This window comes from Lepidochelys olivacea, assembly GCF_965140295.1.
Source record: "Lepidochelys olivacea isolate rLepOli2 genome assembly, chromosome: 3".
In the NCBI taxonomy this organism is placed as follows: Eukaryota; Metazoa; Chordata; order Testudines; family Cheloniidae; genus Lepidochelys; species Lepidochelys olivacea.
In genome coordinates this window covers 193,669,123-193,691,768 of record NC_140413.1, presented here as the reverse complement: position 1 = coordinate 193,691,768, position 22,646 = coordinate 193,669,123, and the positions used below count along the sequence as shown (strand labels likewise).

Below are 22,646 nucleotides of genomic sequence, written 5' to 3'. Positions count from 1 at the left end.
ACCTGCCAACAAAAAATTTAACTAGACTGAACACTTCTCAGAGGACAGATACATAACTATGTATTTTATATGCACAACTGAGAAAAAAGGTTTTGCATTGTTTTCTGTAGTCACATTGATTTTTAAGTCATGAATTTATAAATCCTGGGAGACAAGGATTCTACTATATCAGACACAGAACAGTCAACAATTCTACTATAATTTATTTAACCCTTTAGTATGAGAGATTTTTAACAAAATTAGGTTGGTTTAACTATGTTGGTCAGGGGTGTGAAAAAGTCACTCTTCTGACCAGTGTGGCTAAGCCAACCTAAGTCCCTGTGTAGACAATGCTAGGTCACCAGAAGAATTCTCCTGTCGACCTAGCTACCGCCTCTCAGGGGAGTGGATTACCTAAGCCGATGGGAGCATCCCTCCTGTCAGAATAGGTAGTGTCTACACTGAAGTGCAATGTTTGAAATGCAGACAAGCCCTGAGTGTAAAAGTATTCCATTAACACTGACAACATTAAGTAAACAACAAAAAATTCAGCAAACAAGAAGTGCATCATAAGCTGGGCCACTCACATTAGAGACAAAACTATGGCCTTCTGTGGCATGGCTAATCAACACCCCAACTGGTCAGTTTACAGCAAGCCATTTGAAAATAGTCTAAATCTGGGATGGGGGAAATGTTTTTTAATATTTCGTGGTAACAACTTTCCTTTCTACATTCATATTATATCTCAGTTATTGCAATAAGGATAGAAAGAAAAAGCAAAGGGTTGACCACATTATGCTTCTGAAAGATACATTGTCAAAATTTTGCAGGAACAGTTTAGTATTTCTTTGTTTTATTGTATAAGCAAAAATCAAATGATTTCCATACTGTCAAAAGCAAAATGATGTGCCTTACTCATAATTCCTTTAATCTAAAAAGGATGTGGACTTAGTTTTGCTCATTCAGTAGGGAATGGAACAATGCTACAGAAGCAGCATGGTCAGGCCTTTTTGTGAAGGTGCCAGTGACCTCAACAGGTACGGAGTCCCAACTCCTTCAAGATAGTCTCCACCTGTCCTGCCTGATGTAGACTTCTGTCAGAGAACATGCACCCCAGGAGGAAAAAGTGATTCCCAATGTTTTGTTAAAAGCAAACTACATTTGAAAAATATCAGAAAAGCTGTCATAAAAATCGAAGTACTTACACCTCAACTTCTGTTCCTTATCCCCTTTGACACTGAACTGGGAGACTCCTTCTATAAATTCTGAAGAATATAGGGCAGGAAAAGCATTTACAAATCAGTAGTGTAAATATATTTTCAAAGCCCTGTTTATTGCAAACAGAAACCAGAATATTCAGTAATTAAAAAAAAAAAAAAAGAAGAATTTTTTTTAAAAGTCTGTATTATTGGGACTGTCCTTAGAACACAGCTTACCTCAAGAAGAAATAGTGTCTCCACATCCTTATGAAGGCATTTCTAGCTCCTTTCAGCAGGAAGCATCTCAAACCAAACACCATGCCCAATGTACTAATACATATCAAAATTTACTTAAAATAATCAAAATTTATATAAATAAGGACTTGAAACACCAACTGTATTGACTTGAATTGGAGTTGTGTTGTGTTCAGTTCATCTCAAATCAAGGCCTAAATTTCATATTGGATTACATTAACGTGACCATATTTTTAATGAAACAGACACATAAATAGTATTTTTAAAAGGGTGTTATAAATAAATGTGAATATTAACAAAATGAAACTCTTAAACTATAACAAACTCCAAAACCATGTAATTCCCAGAGCCAGATCTTGCAGTCTTTACTCACATGTGTAACAGCAAAGAATCAAAAGAACTACTGATACAAGGTACATAGGATCAGACTCCAGAGCAGGACTTTCTGAAGTCCTGGAAGGTAAGATGCTGACCTAATAAGAATTTCGTAGTATAAAATACAGTAAAGAAAAAAGTACAAAGGCTACCATTAGACTGGAAATACTAAATACCATTTGTTGCCAAAAATCCCAAACAGTTTTCATTTTAACAATAAAATCAAACTGGTTTAATAAAATATTTTTATAAACATATAGGTAGAATGAAGAGAAGATCTAATACAGCTGTACTAATGTGATTTAGGTGACATTTTTCTTGTGTTTGTGAAAGATGTTAGATGGATACCAGAAAATGAGTTTCTCTAGAAAAAAATATAGGTAGAACACAGGAGAAACAATGCAGGTTTCCCCACACTTCCCTGCAGTGTCTACACAGAGTGCCAGCAGTGATTTTTTTTTTTTTTTTGAGGGAGCCACCAGTTCAGCAAAAACTGGATTGAGACTACCATTCATTTATGTAAGTCACCAAACATGGCCAGATGGCAACAGTAGATTCACTGCCACAAAACACATTATGACTGCATCATTTTATGATACAAAAACAGACTAGTGCTAAATCGTCTGTTACAGCTTTTCGTAATCACATTATTTGAGTTCATAATCTCATGAACAATATAGTACACTCGCTCCCCCACCCACGATGTCATTTTAACAAGTGTATTTTGACAATTATTACGTGCATTGTTTATATCGTTTTAGAGGATGACATTGTTGAGGAAAATATAGTCTTAAAATTCAAACATTCCAATTTAGTTGGGTTTTGTTTTTTGCTGTTGTGCTAGAACAGCTTGAATGTACTTCATGTTTATAGTTTTCTTCAAATTTTATTGATCAAAATATCTATATAATTGAAAATTTGGTAAATTCTAATCAGATAGACTAAAAAGTCTGTTTCTAATTTTTTCCTAATCCTGAAAAAAAATCCTACATTAATTTCAATGGGAGTTAAAGAAAACTTGCCACTCTGAGGATCTGATCCTAAATTAAAGAAATATTAAATTTGATAATTTGGCAGTGGAAAAACTCAGCCTCTGATCCTCTAAATGAGCAACATTTTAAATAATGTAGCTTTCCAATACTTACTTTAAAAGCAAAATAAGTTTCAACTGAATTCTAGTCATATCAGCTTTCTCTCTTTTTTGTTTGAAAAAGTGGCAAACTATAACTACGGGTAAAAAAAGACCATTAAATAGAAAAACCAGTACTTCTATAATTTTTGTAATTTACAGAGAAACAATTTTCAATCTAAACTGTCATAGAAAAATATCACATACAGAATATTTTAGTCACAGAAGAGCATTTTGTATGAAACACAAAAGTGTTGCAAATTATCCTGGAAAGATTCCCACACCAGTCTAGGCAACCTGGTCTAATCCTGATGTAATGTACACACAAGATATGAGTCTGTCATGGATTCTATTATTTTATGGAACTTTCATGACTTCTTCTGGGACAGGACCGAAGCAGCTGACCAAAGCAGCATCCAGCCCCAGAGCAGGGGCCCCTGGAACAGCTTGCCAGTGGTCCCAGGCCTGCCGGAGTGATGGTCCTGATCCCAGTCCCGATCAGTCCCCTGGGGCAAGGCTGGAGCAGCTGCAAGCCCCAACAGCGCTTTTTTGCCCCACCACAGGATATTTTTGGTAAAAGTCAGGGACAAGTCGTGGGCTTCCATGATTTTTTTTTTTATTGCCCACGACCTGTCCCTGACTTACTAAAAATACCCGTGACAGAATCTTAATCTTAGTAATTGTGTAATACCTTAATCCTTAGGAAATATTCCAAGAAAAAAATCGTGATAAGAGGCTATAAAAATTGGAACTTATTTCTCATAAAAAATGAACTATTTAGATCCAAATATTTACAGAATCATAGAAATGAACGTAGGGCTGGAAAGGACCATGAGAAGTCATCTAGTCCAGCCACCTGCACTGAGGCAGCACCTCAATCATGCATAATAGGTGTTTATCCAACGTGTTCTTAAAAACCTCCAGTGATGGGGATTCCACAACTTCCCTTAGAAGCCTATTCCAGAACTTAACTACCCTTACAGTTAGAAAGTTTTTTCTAATAGCTAACCTAAATCTCTCTTGCTGCAGATTTTAGCCCATGACTTCTTGTCTTACCTTCAGTGGACATGGAGAACAATTGATCACAGTCCTCTTTATAACAGCCCTTAATGTATTTGAAGACTTATCAGGTCCCCCCTCAGTCTTCTTTTCTCAAGACTCAATGTCCGCAGTTTTGTAACCTTTCCTTATAGGTCAGGTTTCCTAAGCCTTCCTTCATTTTTGATGCTTTCCTCTGAACTTTCTCCAATTTGCCCATATTTTTCCTAAAGTGTGGAGCCCAGAACTGGACTCAGTACTCCAGCTGAGGCCTCACCAGTGCTGAGTAGACCGAGACAATTACCTGCCAGGTCTTACATACAACACTCCTGTTAATGCACCCTGGAATGCTATTAGCCTGTTTTGCAACAGCATCACTTTGACGACTATCATTCAATTTGTGATGCACTAAAATGCCCAGATCCTTTTCAGCAGTACTACCACCTACCCAGTTATTTCCCATTTTGTACGTGTGCATTTGATTTTTGCTTCCTAAGTGAAGTACTTTGCATTTGATCTTTATTGAATTTTATCTCATTGAATTCAGACCAATTCTCCAACTTGTCAAGGTCTTTTTGAATTCCAATCCAGTCCTCCAAAAGTACTTGCAACCTCTCCTGGGTTGGTGTAATCTGAAAGGCTTATAAGCATACTCTCCACTCCATTATCCAAGTTATTAATGAAAATATTGAATAGTTCCAAATCCAGGACTGACCCCCTTCAGAAATCCCACTCGATACTCCCTCCTAGTTTGACAGCAAACCATTGATAACTACTTGTTGAGTATGTTTTTTCAAACCAGCTGTGCAACCACCTTATAGTAATTTCATCAAGACTATTTCCCTCATTTGCTTATGAGAATGTCATGTTAGACTGTCAAAATCCTTACTAAAATCATGATATATCACGTTTACTGTTTGCCCCACTCCACTCATACAGTAACACTGACAAAGAAGGAAATTAGATTTGGCATGATTTGTTCTTGCCAATCCACGTTGGCTGTTCCTCTTCACCTATTATCCTCATGGTGCTTACAAACTGATTGTCTAACAATCTGTTCCCGTATTCCAAGTATTTAAGTTAGCTTAGCTGGTTTATAATTGCTCGGGTCCTCTTTGTTTGCCCTTCTCCAGTCCTCTGGGACCTTACCCATCTTCCATGACTCTTGCTAATGGTTCTGAGATTGCTACAGCTAGTTCCATGTCTCTCTTAAAAGTTTAGTTAAGTAAAACAGAACCCACACATTTGCAACTCTCTCCCACCCATCGTGTCTTTTTCATGTTAATGAGGAAAATAGTTTTTAGAATGCCTAGATTTAGATCGTTTCACGAACATACTCTAAAATGGACATCAAGCATGAAAGTGAAGTTAAGAATATGAACAGTAAGAAAGATTATTAAACAAAACAGTTAAACCAACAGAAACTGTTATATTGGGTTATGCATTAGGGAATAAATACATTTAAGTCTATTTTATATACATGTTCACAGAAATTGTTAGTATCTATTTCTAATATATAAAAGTATCTTTATAAGCATATTTCACCCTTAAGTGGATTTCACACTATTTTGTTCTTGTAAAAAAAAAAAGAATAAATTTTGTGTCAGAGCTGAAATCAACAGTTTCCAGGAGTTAGATCTTCTAAGAAAATGCCAACATCATGAATGATAGAGCACTGTATCTTACCTTTGAAGTCCACTTCTCCATTCCCATCTGTGTCAAATATATCTATTACTCGCTGTACTAACGGGTTCTGTTGTAACTCAGGCAAAGACATGAACTCCTCCACGCTCAAAGAACCAGAGTTGTCTAAATCAAGCTTCTTAAATCTCTTTCCTAGCCGTTTAATCTCATCTGCGTCAACTAAAGGGGAAAAAAAAAACTGCTTTCAGAAAGATTTCATGACACAAATTTGCTACTTAATTATAATGTTTGCTCTGATGTATTTAATTCCATGTTTCTCTTCCGGTATCACAATTGTGCCACATTTCTGCAAATCTTGTATACTACAGCCATGATCGCAGACACTTTTTATATTGAAAAGCTTTTATGGGAAGCCAGGTTTTCTATCAAAAGCCACTTACCAATTTTTTCCCCTGCACCAGCCATAGCACACAACCTTGTGACTCACTATAACTACTGTATGCTGACTCAAGATTTTAAAGGATTGATCATGTTAAGCTAATTCTTATTTATGGTCACATGGTATGTTCTGGCACCAATGACTGCAGTTGGCTGTGTAGCTTCCTAGCACTGAAACCCCCAGCCTGGGCCTGCCTGATGCACTCCCAATCAGAATCTGGCACCAAGGAACCTTCGAGGAGGGGGTTTCAGCAGGATGTTCACTGGTTCATCTAAAAGCACAGTCCTTTCTGTCATTTATAGTTAAACCTTAAACAGCTTAAACAGCTGAAAAAATCATGGATGATTTTTAATAAGTAGTAGTAAACTATTAGACTTACCATTAAACTAAGCATTAATGGTAATATTTAAAGAAAGGCAATTATGCTTTTTTTAGTTTATGTAAAACAGAAAGTAGTAATGCTACTTGGTTATGCCAAAAAAACATACTCGTCGTATTTTACTACACCATACTGGAAACCTGTTTGGTGGTTTCACCACAGAAAGTTAAAAAGACTGATGGCCACAGCAAGGCCACTGCAATTTTGCCACCTAAAAATCTTGCAACAGACTTTTAAGAGACTCAGGGTAAAATTTCTTTATCAACCTCAAAACCAGAACCTCTCCCATCCACCCACCCAGCAGCCTGTCAGTGGAAGAACAGAGTAACCTACATAGGTACAGAGCCCACTTTATCACAATTATGATCAAATTTAAAACAAAGTTAGTAGAGACGGACAGACTTTGGTAACAACTCTTCAGATAATATGGTGATTGTCACAGAAATAGCTTTAATAAAATAAAAACAACAGACCTTTTGTACAAATATGTCCTTTCATTAAATTAGCTATACCCAAAATGTAAAAAAACCTCACTTTATGCAATATTTGACATTTGATGCTAGCTGAGATTTTTCAACAATATATTTTGCATAAATATTCTTCACAAGAGTTGTCAATCTGATCTTTTTTTTAAAAAAAAAAATACCAACATGTTGTTATAACAGGAACAGTTATCTGTGCTTCCTTTAAAAAGTTAGTTTATTGGAAATACCACCAAGTGCTCTGCTAGTTGTGCAGGCGGAAAATTACTGTGATCAAACGTACCCCTGTATTCACACCCTAAACACTATTTTAATAATCTTTGTACAACATATGCCTTGTGAAGTATCATTTGAAAGCTAATAACTCACTGGTCAATAATATCATGATCAAATGTGCGTAACAACCTTATGTGTAAAGTTATGAATTCCTCCTGACTGATGTTGGTAGCATATATTCAAACCCAGGTAGCCCCTATTAGGCAGGACTCGTCAAGCAGGTCTTAAAGGAATGTGTGTTTATATCAATTGACATAAGTAGTAAACAAGGTCCTTGAGAAAGCAAGAGAGAGACCAGACAAATCTGTATTTTAGCAAAGCACAGCATGAAACGTCTCTCACAATGACTGTCTCTGTGCTCACAGTGGGAATGAAATTTATCACAGGTGCCACAAGTACTCCTTTTCTTTTTGCGAATACAGACTAACACGGCTGTTACTCTGAAACCTGTCATTATGCAAGGCACTGCATTTAGCCGTATGGAGTGGAAATCTATCAACTGCATGAAAAAACTTGTACAGATACAGACAGACATCATCTGTGTATATATAAAGTCTGCTGCAGTTTCCACGGCATACATCTGATGAAGTGAGCTGTAGCTCACGAAAGCTCATGCTCAAATAAATTGGTTAGTCTCTAAGGTGCCACAAGTACTCCTTTTCTTCAGAAAAATGTAATTTCAAAGGGTGACTGCTACAAAAGTGAGGGGCAAAAACACAAGTGCTCTCTCCCTAGCCATCTCTCTCTCTTTCATCTAAGACAACAAAAGAAACAGCCTATGAACTTTGGGAGCAGACCCTGAACTGAAATTTGGTCACCCCTGTTGCTGGAAGCATATGGTAACAAGTGCACCTTGAAACAAGTTTGTTAAGTTTAGAAAGCGTTATCTTTATTTTTCTTTTAACCATTTCTGCCTGTAATGCCTTATACTTGTACTCACTTAAACTCTCTTTGTAGTTAAATAAACTTGTTTTATTCTTTAAATAAAATTAATCCACTGTTGTCTTTAAACTGAACTGTGTTGGTAACTCCATTTATGGTATCAAACTGTTGTATACAGATCCCCTTCAAGGGGCAATAGATCTAATATATCTGGACAGGGCTGGACAGTGCAGAACACACTTTGGAGGGAGGGGGAGAAAAATCAAGGACTGAGAGTGTGTTGGGGTCACCCTTCAAGTAGTAACCAAGGCTGCTGGAAGCCAGTGTGTGGCTGGTGTTTACTAACTGGCTACTGTGGCCGAGTTGCTGGACCAGGGCTGTGGCTATACACAGACACTCAGGGTGAAACCTGTATGCTGCTTGTGAGGAGCCCATGTTGCGAGCTACAGCAGCAAAGCATTGTGAGGCTCCCCAGGTGGAAAAGCAGGGGTGACAGAGACATTTACTGGTCTGGATTGCACACGTCTCTTAGGCCATGTCTGTACGTACAGCGCGGCAGCAGCACATATGTACAGCAGCACAGGTGTACCGATGCAGCTGTGCTACTGCAGCGCATCGGGTGAACGCTCTAAGCCAATGGGAGAGAGCTCTCCTGCCAACACAGCACTGGGCACACAAGTGCTTATGTTGGTGTAATGTATGTTGCTCCGAGGGGTAGTTTTTTTTTAACACCCCTGTGCAACGTAAGTTATGCCAACATAGACTATAGCATAGACATAGCCTATAGAATTTCATTAAAATGTGCAGGTTATCCTACATATTTCCTCGTATCACGGCTATGCTCAGCAAACGTACAATAGCAGGAGATGGCATTCTCCTTGCTTTCTGTACCTCAGATTTGCTCCAGCTGACTCATTTGGTGATCATAGATTTTGATACCTTCTTGCCTTTAAAAACAGTAACTTAAAACAAAGACAGGTTTCAGAGTAACAGCCGTGTTAGTCTGTATTCGCAAAAAGAAAAGGAGTACTTGTGGCACCTTAGAGACTAACCAATTTATTTGAGCATGAGCTTTCGTGAGCTACAGTATGCATCTGATGAAGTGAGCTGTAGCTCACGAAAGCTCATGCTCAAATAAATTGGTTAGTCTCTAAGGTGCCACAAGTACTCCTTTTCTTTTTAAAACAAAGAGCACTTTAGACTCATGGAACAGACTTAAATTTATTTAGAACATCCAATATTGTAAGTGCCTTTTTGACAGCCATTGCATGGCATTCCCTTTCCTTACTGGGAAAAGCTTTAGGACTGAATGATGACAACATGATCTCTTGAGACTGACAGAAAACTGGGGATGACTTTGGGAATAAAAGATTGATTTGTGATCAATGTTGCTTTGTTGTAGAAAATGTAGAACTGTGGCTTGCAGAGCAAGTATCCAATTCTGCTCTGTCTGTCTGTCCAAAGTCATCATTTTTAAAAATAGTACCTTGATGGAGAAAAAGATTGATCTTTCTTCAGTAATTCATCAAAATACAGCAAGTAAAACTGACCAGAAGCAGACTGAAATCTCGGTGGAGATGCATTATGCAACAAAGCTGGATGCAGTAGTGATGCTGTCCTCAATACTTTTTGCATCTGAATGCCTTGAAATCTTATTCTTCTAAGCTGATCATAGGAGAGTGGTATGCCTGATATTTTCCTCTTAAAATGATCAGTTTTATATCAGTGGTGGTATCTGCTCTATTTGGTAGGGGCTGTGTGTGTCTATTGTCATGTTGCCCAGTCTCAAGGACAACTGCTTTCTCAACCAGTAGGGAGCCAGCGCCTAGGGACATCCACATATTTTCCCTTCTTTGGACATAAGTGGAAATGGAGAGAAAAGGGTCTTTGGCTGCTTCTGTGATAGTGCATCTGTCACTAGCATACCCTGTTCTTGTCTCTTGGCAAAGAGCTCAGGGATCTCACAGTTTTATCATAATGCAAAGACTGCCACTGTCAGATTTGTTCAGACTATCATGGAGAATACTTCCATATTCAGGTTTCATTCTGCCAAAATGATCTATCTACCCTACTGAGCTCTCTTCTTTTATGCAGAATTTTGAGATGTATGATTTCTTTTTCCCCCAAGTCAGGCACACTACAGCTTCCTTCTGAATCCACACAGATATGGTTTCTCCCGTCTGCAGAATAGGCAAAACTTCCAATCTACCAGCCTGTCTGCCCTGTCAGCGTAACCCACAATAAATATGGCTCTTTGTCCCATCTAGAGACTGGACCATGTAAAGGACTTGTGAGTCTGCTAATTTCTAGTTTCCGGTAGCACAAGCTCTTGCTTTTAGATCGAGGTCTTGGGTTTAATCCATAAAGACAATCCAAGCAGCAGTGTCATTAAAAGTGGTGGCCTGTACGGGGATTTGAACTGCTGAGCAAGTATGAAACTCAGGACATGCTTCCCTGGCCAGAAGGAGTTTGTACCATACACTAACACAGTGTAGCACTCTGTCCCCATTGGCTGGGCCAGTTGTAGAGGTTTGAGTCTACTACTACGTCCAAGCCAAGAGATATAGTCCTTTTGCTCAGGCAGTAAAGGCCCATACTCTCAGAGCCAGAGATCCATTTAAATCTTCACAGACAACCTAGCCAGGTGCGTCACTACGTCAGCAGCACTATGAGTCCTGGAAGAGAAAAGTAGTAGCTGGGGTAGACACAGCTGCAGTACCTCTGAACCAAGGTGGGGGAAAAGAACAAGATCCAGAGAGGCAACCTGGTGTCCCTACCAACTTGGCCAGATCAGAATTTTACCGAAGATTTTTTTCTTTGTTTAACAGTTTATCGTAAAGTTCTGCAGCAGTAAGTCTGGATAACTGCTTGCAACTATGGAGACAGGAAAAAAAAAAAAAAGGCAGGATCTTCAAGAATAGAATTTTTCCCCTGCTGTCAGTTACTGACAGTTCTGATTCTGCCTCCAGGGCTGCCAAGGCATGCTGAACACCCAAGCATGCTAAATACCCACTGTAGCATCTATGTACTTGTCTATGCTGAATATTGCTTCCTCAGCTGCCTGCACATGGAGCTGGAAAGAGATACAAGGTAAATAAAGCAGCTCTGAGCACCTGTTCATTTAATTATGCTTTGGATTGTTAACATGCTGCATTCCCCCTTGCCAATGATCTTCTGCTTAGAATGAACACTATCTAGGATGTGTGCCTGCACAATATAGCATCTCACAGTAGTGCCAAGACTATGTTATTCATCAGCTCTACAGTGCAAACAACGCTGGCAGAGCTACTCTGAAACCCCTCTGGGCCTCAAATAGCCTGGATCACTTTATACTAACCCTTATGCAGAAAGTGCTTAACAGATTAGGAAGGGGAAGCAAGATACTCCCAGCAATTGGCCAAGTTACAGAAAACAATTCTTCTGATAAAATCCACAGATAAGGTATGACTGTATGTTCCCACTCCTTATCAGTATATCGAAGATTTTGTTCACAGTGGGCTTCTCTACATTGCCACTTATATTGCTCAGGGGTGTGAAAAAGCCACCCCCTGAGCTATGCAAGTTACATAGAAACTTAAAGCGCTGTCCACATCACGCTATGTCAGTGGGAGATGCTTTTCCTCTGACATAGCTTCCACCTCTCATTGAGGTGGAGTAATTATGCCAACGGGAGAGAGTCAGCATAGCGCATCTTCACCAGACGGGCACTACAGTGGTGCAGCTGCACTGATGTAGCGCAGTAGTGAAAATTAGCCCTAACCTTTTGCTTCTAGCAACAGAAGTTGCGCTAGGTTTTCAGAGAAAATAATGAAAACTATGTTGTATATACCAATATCTCAATTATTTGGAATGTCAGTCACTAGTTGAGCTCAGGGGCAGACAGCAATACATATTTTATTGAACTCCTGCTTATAGTTCCGACCTCTTCCTCCCGCCCCACATCTGTGGGCAATAAAGTGTTATAAGAACGAGCACAGTTTAAAAATAAGCCTTTTGGGTTGGGGGGCAGCTGTATCTTGGGACCCCTTGACCAACTGACTCTAAATTTGTACCACTAACTCTATCCCAGGACTTCAACTGGCATAGCCACTTTCAGGTCAATCTGAGAATGTATTTAGAGCATTTTGAAAAACTGACTCCAGACAGAAAGCTTGGCTCAACCTTCTCTGAAGTGCTGCAAGGGCCACCCCAGAACGAAAAAAGAAGCATGAAAGAACATTTAAACATTTTACACCAACTGACTCATAACAAAAAGTATATGAGCATACAAGCGCACACCCTATTCTTGATTCAAACTGTAAAATTCCTCCAAGCCAAATAAAATACTTGACAAAGCACAAGAGAGAATCCCATAAGAAACCACTGTATATGAAGACTGGCAACATTAAAATACGCTGAGCTACAGGTAAAGGGCTAAATAGAAGAACTGGGATTTTAAATCAATGAAAAAAAGTAAGTGCAGAAAAAGAAACTGTGGAAAGTGTAAATACAACCTTGAAACTCCAGAAAAAATATACAGACCAAAAGGGTGATACACAATTTTAAATTAAAAACAATATCTGAAGAATAAGAAAAGTTAATGAAAAAGTGACAAACAACTAATGCCTTTTACCTTTCTTTAAAAACAAAAAAAACTTGCCTTAAAGTGGCAGAGGTTAGGAACAGTTTTTTTACAGTGGGAAGGGGTGAAAGTAAAACAGTTGTATTATGAAAGTCCATTTAAAGGTGGGAAGAAAGTGTGCAAAGAAATGCTTCGTCTATCTGATAACATTTATTTCCATGCTTTCTTAAAATTCTGACAGATACAGACACCACCTAACCATTTCTCTCTCCTCCACAAAATTATAAGTATTTAACTATTGTAGCATCAAGACAGTTTTCCCCACTCAGTTTAGAAGGTCTATTTTAAAAGTAAAAAATCATCATTCATGCTTGGCGACTTGTTTCAAAATTTCTTAACAGAGAAGATTATCATGGAGCTTTTCTAAGAAAAATGGGCAGTGCACTAATGAAATACAATATACTGTATTTCAATGGAAGAGAAATTCACAGATTTTAGAGCCAAAAGAGACCACGATTAACTAATATGACCTCCTATATAACACAACTTAAAAAGTACAGTCAAGGGAGAAGAGGTAATTACTTGCATATAATTGCTCACCAGAGGTGCAAGTGGTAGTAAATCCCCATGCTTAAAATCCATGCTTCCAGTCTAAACCAAGCAAGAACTCTCCAAGGGTTACTATGAAGTTTTCCAAGCTATTACCTCCCTCCCAAGAAGTGGCACATTTTACTTCTAAAGAAGGGCTGCAACAACCTCTAGGGCCCATAATTTTCAGTTCCTTTTTCAACTGAAAGCCACAAAGCATTAACCAATACAGACGTTACCCAAACTCTGTGAAACATTGGAAAGTGTGGATCTACTGAAACCTGTACCTTGAGAGAACAGTTTCTTTCTGGAGAAAAGGCAATTACTTATCTGTAATAGTTGCAATAAATCCCCCTTCTTGGAAAGTTAAATGCTTGAGTGAGTTCTCCTTCAAAGAGCAAATCTAAGACAGACGTGAAAAATAAGGAAGAGACTACCAAGCCAGGCTGCAAATAGGTGTGAGAGCATCAGTGAACCAACTACCACAAGCAGCAATCATTACAATAGCATGATTTTATAACTGTAGGAAAATATCAAATGCAACTAGTGTTGCATATCCCATGTTCCCTTAAATATATACTGTAATTGGTGAGAGAAATTGATATATTTAACTTGAACATATACTGAAATTTCAAGACAGAAAGTTGAGTCTACACAACAATGTCCCCGCCTACCTTCAAAGATGTAGGGGAAAACTGCAAATAGTCTGATCCAGAATATCAGCATAATTCTGGAGATGGAATAGTTATCAGTTATAGTAGCAGGATAGTTATAGCGACATAATCAGTAATCAATAATAAAGTGTAGAACTAAGTCACAAATAAAGAATGATAGGAATGGTCATTCCACAAGTTTGCCTTGCTCCAGTGAAGCATCCCAAGATCTTCTGATAGGAGATGTACCTAAAGGGTAAGATCACTCCAAACAGTCTAGCTTCTTTGAAATTGTAGTTCCAGTGTAGTCATCCTCTCAGAGGGCCTAGAAATGAGAAGAGGAAGTTACCTTGTGCAGTAACGATGGTTCATCAAGAGGTGTCCTCCTATGGGTGCTCCATTGTAGATGTATGTGCATCCCTGTGCTTCAGATTGGAGATCTTCAGTAGCCTTGTCCGTTCGGCCCACACATGCGCTCTCCCCTCCTCGTGCTCTGTCTCAAGGCTAATTAGCACAGAGCGGGCAAACCACCCTCAGTTACTTCTCTACTGCAGAGTCCCTGATAAGAACTCAGGAGTAGAGGGAAGGAAGGTGGGTTGTGGAGCACCCATGGGGGACACATCTCAAAGAACCATCATTCCTGCACAAGGTAACTACTTCTTCTTCTTCGAGTAGTGTCCCTATGGGTTCTCCACTGCAGATGACTCCGGAGCAGTATCCTTAATGAAAGGTTGGGGCTTCGGAGTTGAGTCTGTTATGGATAATAATACTGTGGAGCCGAAGCTAGCATTGGAAGTAGAGTCCCCAGTGATCAGAGTGTTCTGTGAAGCTTTGTACAGATGCCCAGATGGCTACTCTGCAGATTTCTGAGATAGGGGACATTCCTGAGGAAAGTGACAGACAAGGAAACCAACCTCATGGAATGTGTGAGAATTCCAGATGAAGACACTGCATTGCAAACATGATAAACAGTGCTTAACACAGTTTGAGACCCATTTGAAGTGTCTCTGGGACGATACTTCTGTGCCTTTAGACGTTTCCACAATGGAAAGAAAGAGCGTAGGGCATTTCCTAAAAGTCTTTGTCCTGTCCAGGTAGAAGGCCAGGGCTCTCCTGGCATCTAGCGTGTGCAATATGGCCTCACTGTTTTCACAATGAGGCTTAGGATAAAAGGTTGGGAGGTGAATTGGTTGGTTCATGTGAAAAGAGGAGTACATTTTAGGAATAAACTTTGGGCGTGGCCTGAGAGTAACCTTGTGTGAAAGAAGACTATAAAGGGTGTGTGTGCTGTAAGTGCTGCTATTTCCCTTATTTTCCTCACTGAGGCCATGGCCACCAGAAATGTCTTCACTGACAGATGTGTAAGTGAACAAGTGGCCATCGGCTCAAACAGTAGTCTAGCCAGGCTCTTTAAAACTAGATTTAGGTCCCATGTTGAAGGGGGGCATCCAGATTGAGGAAAGAGGTTCATTATACCCTTGAGGAATCTCTTTATAGTTGGGTGTGAGAAAACTGAGTATCCCTCTATTTGCTGATGGAAAGTTGCTATGGCTGCCAGGTGTACTTTGAGCAAACTGAAGGATAGCCCTCTCTTCTGAGAGCTAACATCACAGGGAGAGTAGCAGATGTCAGGATAATGTGTCTGGAATTGCATCAAACCTAAAACCTGGTCCACTTTTGTAGTTAAGTATGATGGGTAGCCAATTCCCTACTGTATAGTAACACTTCCTGTACCTCCTCGGAGCAGGTGCTCTGTGTTGGACCCATGAAGTAGCCAAGCCTTGAGTCCGACTATCTGCAGGTTAGGATGGAGAGTGTGTCCTTTGTTCTGCAAGAGGAAGTAAGGAGAGCGATTGGTGGACACGCTGCTAGCTTTGACAGGTACAGGTACCACATTTATCTCGGCCAGGTGAGCGCACTCAGTATGATGTTTGCTTTTTCCTCTTTTTATTTAACAAGACCTTCAACAACAGAGGGAATGGGGGAAAGGTGTAAAGAAGGCCCTTGTCCCATGGAAGTAGGAGAGCATCATCTAATGAGTGCTGTCTGAAGCCACCCCTGGAGCAGTAGTGTGGGCATTTCCTGTTCATGTAAGTAGCGAACAAATCTATTGTCTGTGTCCCCCATTGACAGAATGTGGAGTATTATGAAGTACTGCTGGGTCAAGTTCCCACTCATGGTCTTGTGAGAACTTGCAACTGAGACTGTCCGCTGTTGTGTAGGTAGGCCGCTGCTATCAGAACATTGTGGCAAATGCAATAGTTCCAGAGCTTTAGTGTTTCTGCGCAGAGAGAGGATGATCCGGCACCTCCCTGACAATTTATGTAGTACATGCATGTGATGTCTGTCACAACCTTTGTGTGAATACCTCTGAGCCATGGGAGAAAGTGAACGCAAGCATTCCTGACTGTTCTGAGTTGAAGGAGGTTGATGTGGAGGGTTGCCTTTGCAGGCAACCATTTGCCCTGAGTTATGAGATTGCTGAGGTGTGAAAGCATGGCATGGTATTGCCACCCTTACATATGCACTGCTGCCTGCAGAGCTGGGCCCTCAGTCAGCAGCCAGCATTCTCCAGCCACCCAGCTCTGAAGACAGCAGTGCAGAAGTAAGGGTGGTATGGTATAGTATTGTCATTCTTACTTCTGCGCTGCTGCTGGCAGGACACTGCCTTCAGAGCCGGGCGCCTGGCCAACAGCCGCCCCCTTTCCAGCCACGCAGCTCTGAAGGCAGCGCAGACATAAAAGGTGGCAATACCGCAACCCCCTAAAATAACCTTGCAACCCCCTGCAACTCCCTTTTGAGTCAAGACCCCTAATTTGAGAAACACTGTTCTCCCCTGTGAAATCTGTTTAGCATAGGGTAAAAGCACACAAAAGAACAGATTTCACAGGGGGAGACCAAATTTCACGGTCTGTGATGTGTTTTTATGGCTGTGAATTTGGTAGGGTGGTAGAAAAGGCATGGGTGGCTGAACCCATGGTTGGTCATACTAGGTGGGCTGAAGTCCAGACTGAGGGTATGACTGGGAAGGCCTGAGTTGGTAGCAGGAGGAAGCACAGTGAGAGTGATGGGACAGGACCTCCTCCTGGTCACTGTCTGACTCTTCACTGGAAAACATGGAGCCGATACAGAAACTGGAGGTACATGGCTTGGTGTTGGTGGTTATTCCGGGGCTTGAGATGTACCCAGTACCAGAGCCCTGGTATCGATTAGAGGAGACTCTGGTTCCTCAGATACCATGAGGTCCTTAGAGAACCTAAATTCCTCTGGTGCCACAGTAATTGGTAGTCAGTGATTGCTGGTACTGAGACAATGGTACCAAGGGAGCAGGCAACCTTCACCACACTAAACGGTCCTATGTTGGTTGCCTTACAGTTGTCGGTACTGAGGGCATCCATACCCACACCATCTTCCCAGATGCGGCACGGTCTCCAAACCTGTCCCTGACCAGCAGTACTGCTGCTTCGATACGTGTGCCCAGGGGGTCCTTAGACATACCAGTGGTATCTGTCTCACAGATCCTGGCCATCTGTAGGTACTGTGCTTAGATGCCTTCGGTGCAATTGATATCGAAGAGACCTAACCTCCTCTGGCTGATTCAGGACTCACCTTGAAGCTCTTTTTTTTTTTTTTTTTTTTTAAGAGGTCTTGCATGGAGAGTCTACGGATTTCTTCCTCGGTTTACTGGCCTGGAGAGGGAAGGCTGAGGAGAAGACTCATGTTGCGGGTCAGACGTAGGCTGCAGAGCTCCCTCCATGAGGAGCAGCTTTAGTTTCAGTTCCCTTTTTGTTCGGGATCTGGTGTTTAGCTCATGACAGAAGGTATACTTCTGTGGAATGTGGCCCTCCCTGAGGGAACGGACACAGCACGAATGCCTGCCCGTAATCGGAATGGACTCCTTGCAGGAAAGGCACCTCTTAAACCCGAGTGAACTGGGCATGCCCTTTACTGGGGGAAATCCCCAGTTTAAGAGAAAAAAAGGGTAAAGCAAAAAAAAAAATTACTTTTTTAAACAAGAGGAAAAAAACTAAAGGAAATTCTATCAGATGATGCTAAATGAAGCATGTAATCCAGTTTACAACAATTGTGTGAAACAGCTAAACAACTTCAGCCAGCAAGATGTCTGATGGGTACCTTGGGAAATCCTGCATAAAAAGGATGTCTGCTTTCCATAATCAAATAAAGGGATTGAACTTATTGTCAAAGGAAATAGTATCCAAAAATTTTCTGAGAGTGACCAGACAGAACCTGTTTTTCTTTTGGACAGTTTATACATACCATGAACCTCTGATGAAAAAAATGAGGAGCAGGAGCATCTTTCCTGGAAGCATTCTGAAAAATGTATTTATTATTACTGAGTGACGAGCCCTTCTAAAGAGTTTGTCATTGACCAGTTGTGTCCATTTGAAAATATGTTCTTCATTCTTATCAAAAATGGTAATACAAGGCGACCAGTATTAAGTCAACCAGTCTTGAATCTTTAGTTACCCACACCAATGACAAGTTTTCTAAGAACATGCTGGCGCAATGCTGACTAGAAAGAGGGGGCAAATTTCCAAAGAAGAAAATGTCACATTCCAAGGTGATGGCAAGATTATGGACAGTGGAGACAGGAATCTAAGATAAGAAGGGGAAGGAGGAGATGGAATAGAATTTGAGAATATTCCTTTAGCCCAAGAGAAGCACTTTGGCCTTAGACTTTTAGCTGAAACATAGGAAGCAAAGCCAGTCAGAAGATAACTTCCACACCACAAAACAGTGGTCAGATGAACCATCTGAACTCTTAAAGTTCAAAAAGATGGCCACTATTTCCCAGGTTCAACTTTGAACTGGAAATCTAGAAGCAAAGGGCTCTCAACCCCATTTCAAATACCAGGAGTTCTGTTAACTATTATTTTAACAGAAAAGGTTTCTACTCAGTCTGTAATGATGCAATGATTTATAGGACTTTTTTTTTTTTTTTTAAGTTTTTAAAACTTGAAAGTAAGAAAAAACATATTTGACATTTGTGTGGCTAAACAAAGGGGGACAACCCCTTAAAACCACTTCCTTTTCTATTCAGGTTGTTTGATTGTATGGTAAATTTCAGTTCAATTGGGATTCAGGTTAAATTACAGATGCTGAACAATAGGTCTTGTGCCAGAAATAGCTACTAAAATCTCAGTTCCAAAACAATTATCTTGAAGTTGTGAAGCAAAGGTGTTATAACCTAAACTGAAAAACGTTTCAAGCTATATTTTGAAAAAAATGATCAATAAATGCAGATAGATTGAAGGTCCATGTTGAATACATTAACTGCTATATCAGAACCAGACCAGCATTCAGTCTAGTTTGGCGTCGGCTTATACTGGATTCTTCAGAGGAAAGCATGGGGAGGATGACATACTTGTTCATGGCAATTGAGCAATACTAAACCATATGAGTGGAAAAATTTCTTCATTATCCTAACTGTTGATCAGCCTATGCCCTCAAGCATAAAACTCTTATAACTGCCATTCCCAGTTAGCATAACTGCACATACTATTCTTATTCATGTAAGTGTCTAATCATTTTAATTACTAGCTATTTGCATCTATAATATATATCCCAGAGCAAGTTCATAAGTTAATTATACACTGCATGTCTCGGCAAGTATTTTTTAAAAATAAAAAAATTCTATTCCACATGCTCAAATTTGACAAAAAATGCTTAAACTGCCAGAAAAATTCAAAGGTGGGTGAGGTAACAGAAGTTGGTCCAATAAAATCTGTTGATGAGAGAGACCAGCTATCCAGCTTACACAGAGCTCTTCTTCAGGTCTGGGAAATGTACTCTTCACAGCTAATAGAAGGTGGAGCAGACTGTTTAGCATAAGTAGCTAATACATTTCAGGGGACCATTCAAGGTGAACTGGCTTGTTAATACCTCTCCAGTCAGTGTTCTAAACACTGTGATAAAAAATTCCAATGGTATATTTAATCTTCATGAATTGTCTTGGAAATGCTTTCACATTCTAAAAAATATTTTTAAACAAGGCCTCCTTTTAAAAAATAAACAGAAGGGTAAAAAAAATGCAGAGTGTAAGACTTGTTCTAAATCAAGTGTGTTTTTGTCTATTTTCATGTCTGTCTGTCTTTAATTTTTGGTGCCATCTGCTTGTTACAGTATTCTCTGCCCAGCAGTTTAACTTCATATTTTTGCCATTTACATAAAAGAAAATGTCATAGAACAGATTTTATATCAGATTTTAAGTGGGGTACCCTGTTTTGCATAAGCAGTAGACACTAAAGCACTCTCCACAAAGTTGAGATGATATTCTTACTCATATTCTTATTCATTCTTTTGATGAAGGCATGTTCTTCTCCATTCTTCTTGAAACCATGTGGGTAGATTCATTTACCTGGACTTCCTCCACAGATACACAGGTATCTCTGTTCTCACCCATCACCATTCTGCTCCTTCCTATAAAAAAAACTCTCTATATACCTGATAGCAATCTGCCCCGCCAGTAAGGTTCATTTTTGACTCCTTTAAGTGGAGGAAATCAGAGCCTGAACGGAATCTTTACCATCTGTTTTCGAGATCCCTAGAAGTTAACTCAGAAAGGTCATCTATTTCAACCACATAGAACATAAATCTGTGGATAAAGTATAAATCGTGGGCCATTTCAGTGACAGCGAAAAAGATACTCTGACCTATGAAGATTTATAGGGTCAGTAGCTGCCAGTGAGGCTGCTGACTGAACTAAGGACAAGCAAACAATACCCAGCTCCAAGCACTGTTATTGCACATAGGCCCAAGGTCCACAATAGTACGCTGGGCCACAGATCACTGAAACAGTAAAGGAGAAATTAACTTGATCTACATTTGTTGAAGCAGAGTTTGCCTGTACCTCAGTGAATTGATCTGAGTATCCTTGAGTGCTGATTGGGGCCAGCATTCTTCTAACCTCACACACTGGAGAGGTAACCTTTGTTGTTCCAGATTTCCTTAGATAGCTGAAGATCCACTTAACCCTCATTTTCTGCTTTTTAGGTTTAACAGTAGTATTTTTTTCTTTTGAAATAATCTGGAGTAGGTAAAAAACATTTTGGATACAAATGTCATCAAGAGGCATTGAAAACTGGTGAAGAGTAGGAATGTCATGTGAAGAGGGGAGGTACAGCTGATGCCAAACCTATGAACTTTAACTGACTCCACTAACTGCTAGTCATCACTGAAAGGGTACCACCCATCAGTTGTAAATTGCTACTCTGAGGTTGCAAGAGATGCAATTGCACATATAGAGATATTGGCATTTTAAATGGATATCTTGAAAAGACAGTCTGCTGGTAAAGAAAAAAATTAATTCAGTTCTGTTTATATTCATATGCCATTGAGAAAACCATCTACATTTTTTTAATAGAGTTCCAAATTTAAGTATTTCTTAACAGAAAGACTATTACTAAATGCTTCCTCATTCATCCAAGCAGCTGTTTTGTTAAATTCCAGAGGCAACTATTAAACAGGTCTTACTAGTAATGCTGAAGGGAATTCTAAGCTCTTACATAAATCCATGGAAATGCAATGGAATGCATGTTCTTGGATTGATATTAAAATTAAAGATATTCATGGTATTCGTTCTAGGGCTATCTAAAGATTTTTTTTCAAAAATATTTGAATTATCTAGTTCCATTTAAGTGTAGTAGACACTTGAGTTGATACTCTTTTCAGATATTTAGCAAGTACTGCAGAATACATGGGTTCCCCTCCTCTAAAATGGCGATAGGGAGTGTAGAGATTACGGAGGCCCAGGACACAGTGGTCTCTTACCCCCTTAGTGGCCATCCTGAATAGTGCCTCGAAAAACATTGACAACTAAATGCTTGTCTAGACTGCAAGTTACTGCATGGCAAACCATGATGTGAATCTACAGCCACACAGTACTGTCCTGTCTGGACACTGCTACAAAACACTGCACTCTGGCGTTCTCAGGGTGCTGTAGCAGTGTCCACAAAAGACATTACTGTGTGGCAAGCTGGTGTGCTGCAGATTCACATCTTGGCTTGCTGTGCAGTAACTTGCCATGTAGTCTGGCCTTAACACCATGGTGAGGAGAGGAAAATCAATTCTCCAATCCATGATTTTTTTAAAGATGCAATTTTATAGCTGGCAGTCTGTCCACATATGCCAAGCAGTGATAGGTGCTTCAGAAATGCAGACACACAAAGAAATTTACATCTGTATATTTTTAAAAATAAAGTCTCTCAAAAAACTTGTGTTAATGATATTTTGCTAGACATCGATAGTACCAGTAATTACATGCCATTGTTTCATAAATGGTAAGGCCAATGTTAAAAAAAAAAATGTGCCCTGAAGTGAGGTTACTAAGGCCTTGGTCCAAATCTAACTGAAATCAGGTTTTAGAAAGTCTCCCACTAACTTTAATGAGCTTTGGATCATGCCTTAAGTCTTTACGTAGGCACCTTATATGAGAGAGTCTGGATTTTCAAACGTGCTGAACACCCTGCACTTCTTCACTGAAGATCTATACTCAAAAATCCAGACACTTAAGGTACCTAAATAAGGATTTAGAAGCCTAAATTTCAGGCATTCTTAAATATCAGCATAAACATGACAGTAAATGGTCTATAAGGTGGCAGTTTTGCAAAAAATCTTAATTTTTGTAGTTTTCCAATTTGTGAACATGGATCTTACCAAAAACACTGCTAGAAGATATTTTGTTCTCAGCAAAGCTATACCCTGAAATTCATTTTAAAAATAAGTTATTTAAGATAAAAGTTTCTCA

At 39.7% G+C, this 22,646-nt stretch overlaps 1 protein-coding gene across 3 annotated transcripts in view; it reads right to left on the bottom strand.

The window, feature by feature from the left end:
- Nucleotides 1-22,646, bottom strand: part of PPP3R1 (protein phosphatase 3 regulatory subunit B, alpha) — an 86,990-nt gene that overhangs the window by 5,798 nt on the left and 58,546 nt on the right. For all 3 annotated transcript variants that reach the window (XM_084623826.1, XM_084623824.1, XM_084623825.1), the window contains 2 exons: nt 5,662-5,838; nt 1,185-1,244 (listed from right to left, as the gene is read on the bottom strand). In XM_084623826.1, coding sequence (XP_084479952.1) covers nt 1,185-1,244; nt 5,662-5,838 — 237 coding nt within the window. The remainder of the gene's footprint in view (nt 1-1,184; nt 1,245-5,661; nt 5,839-22,646) is intronic.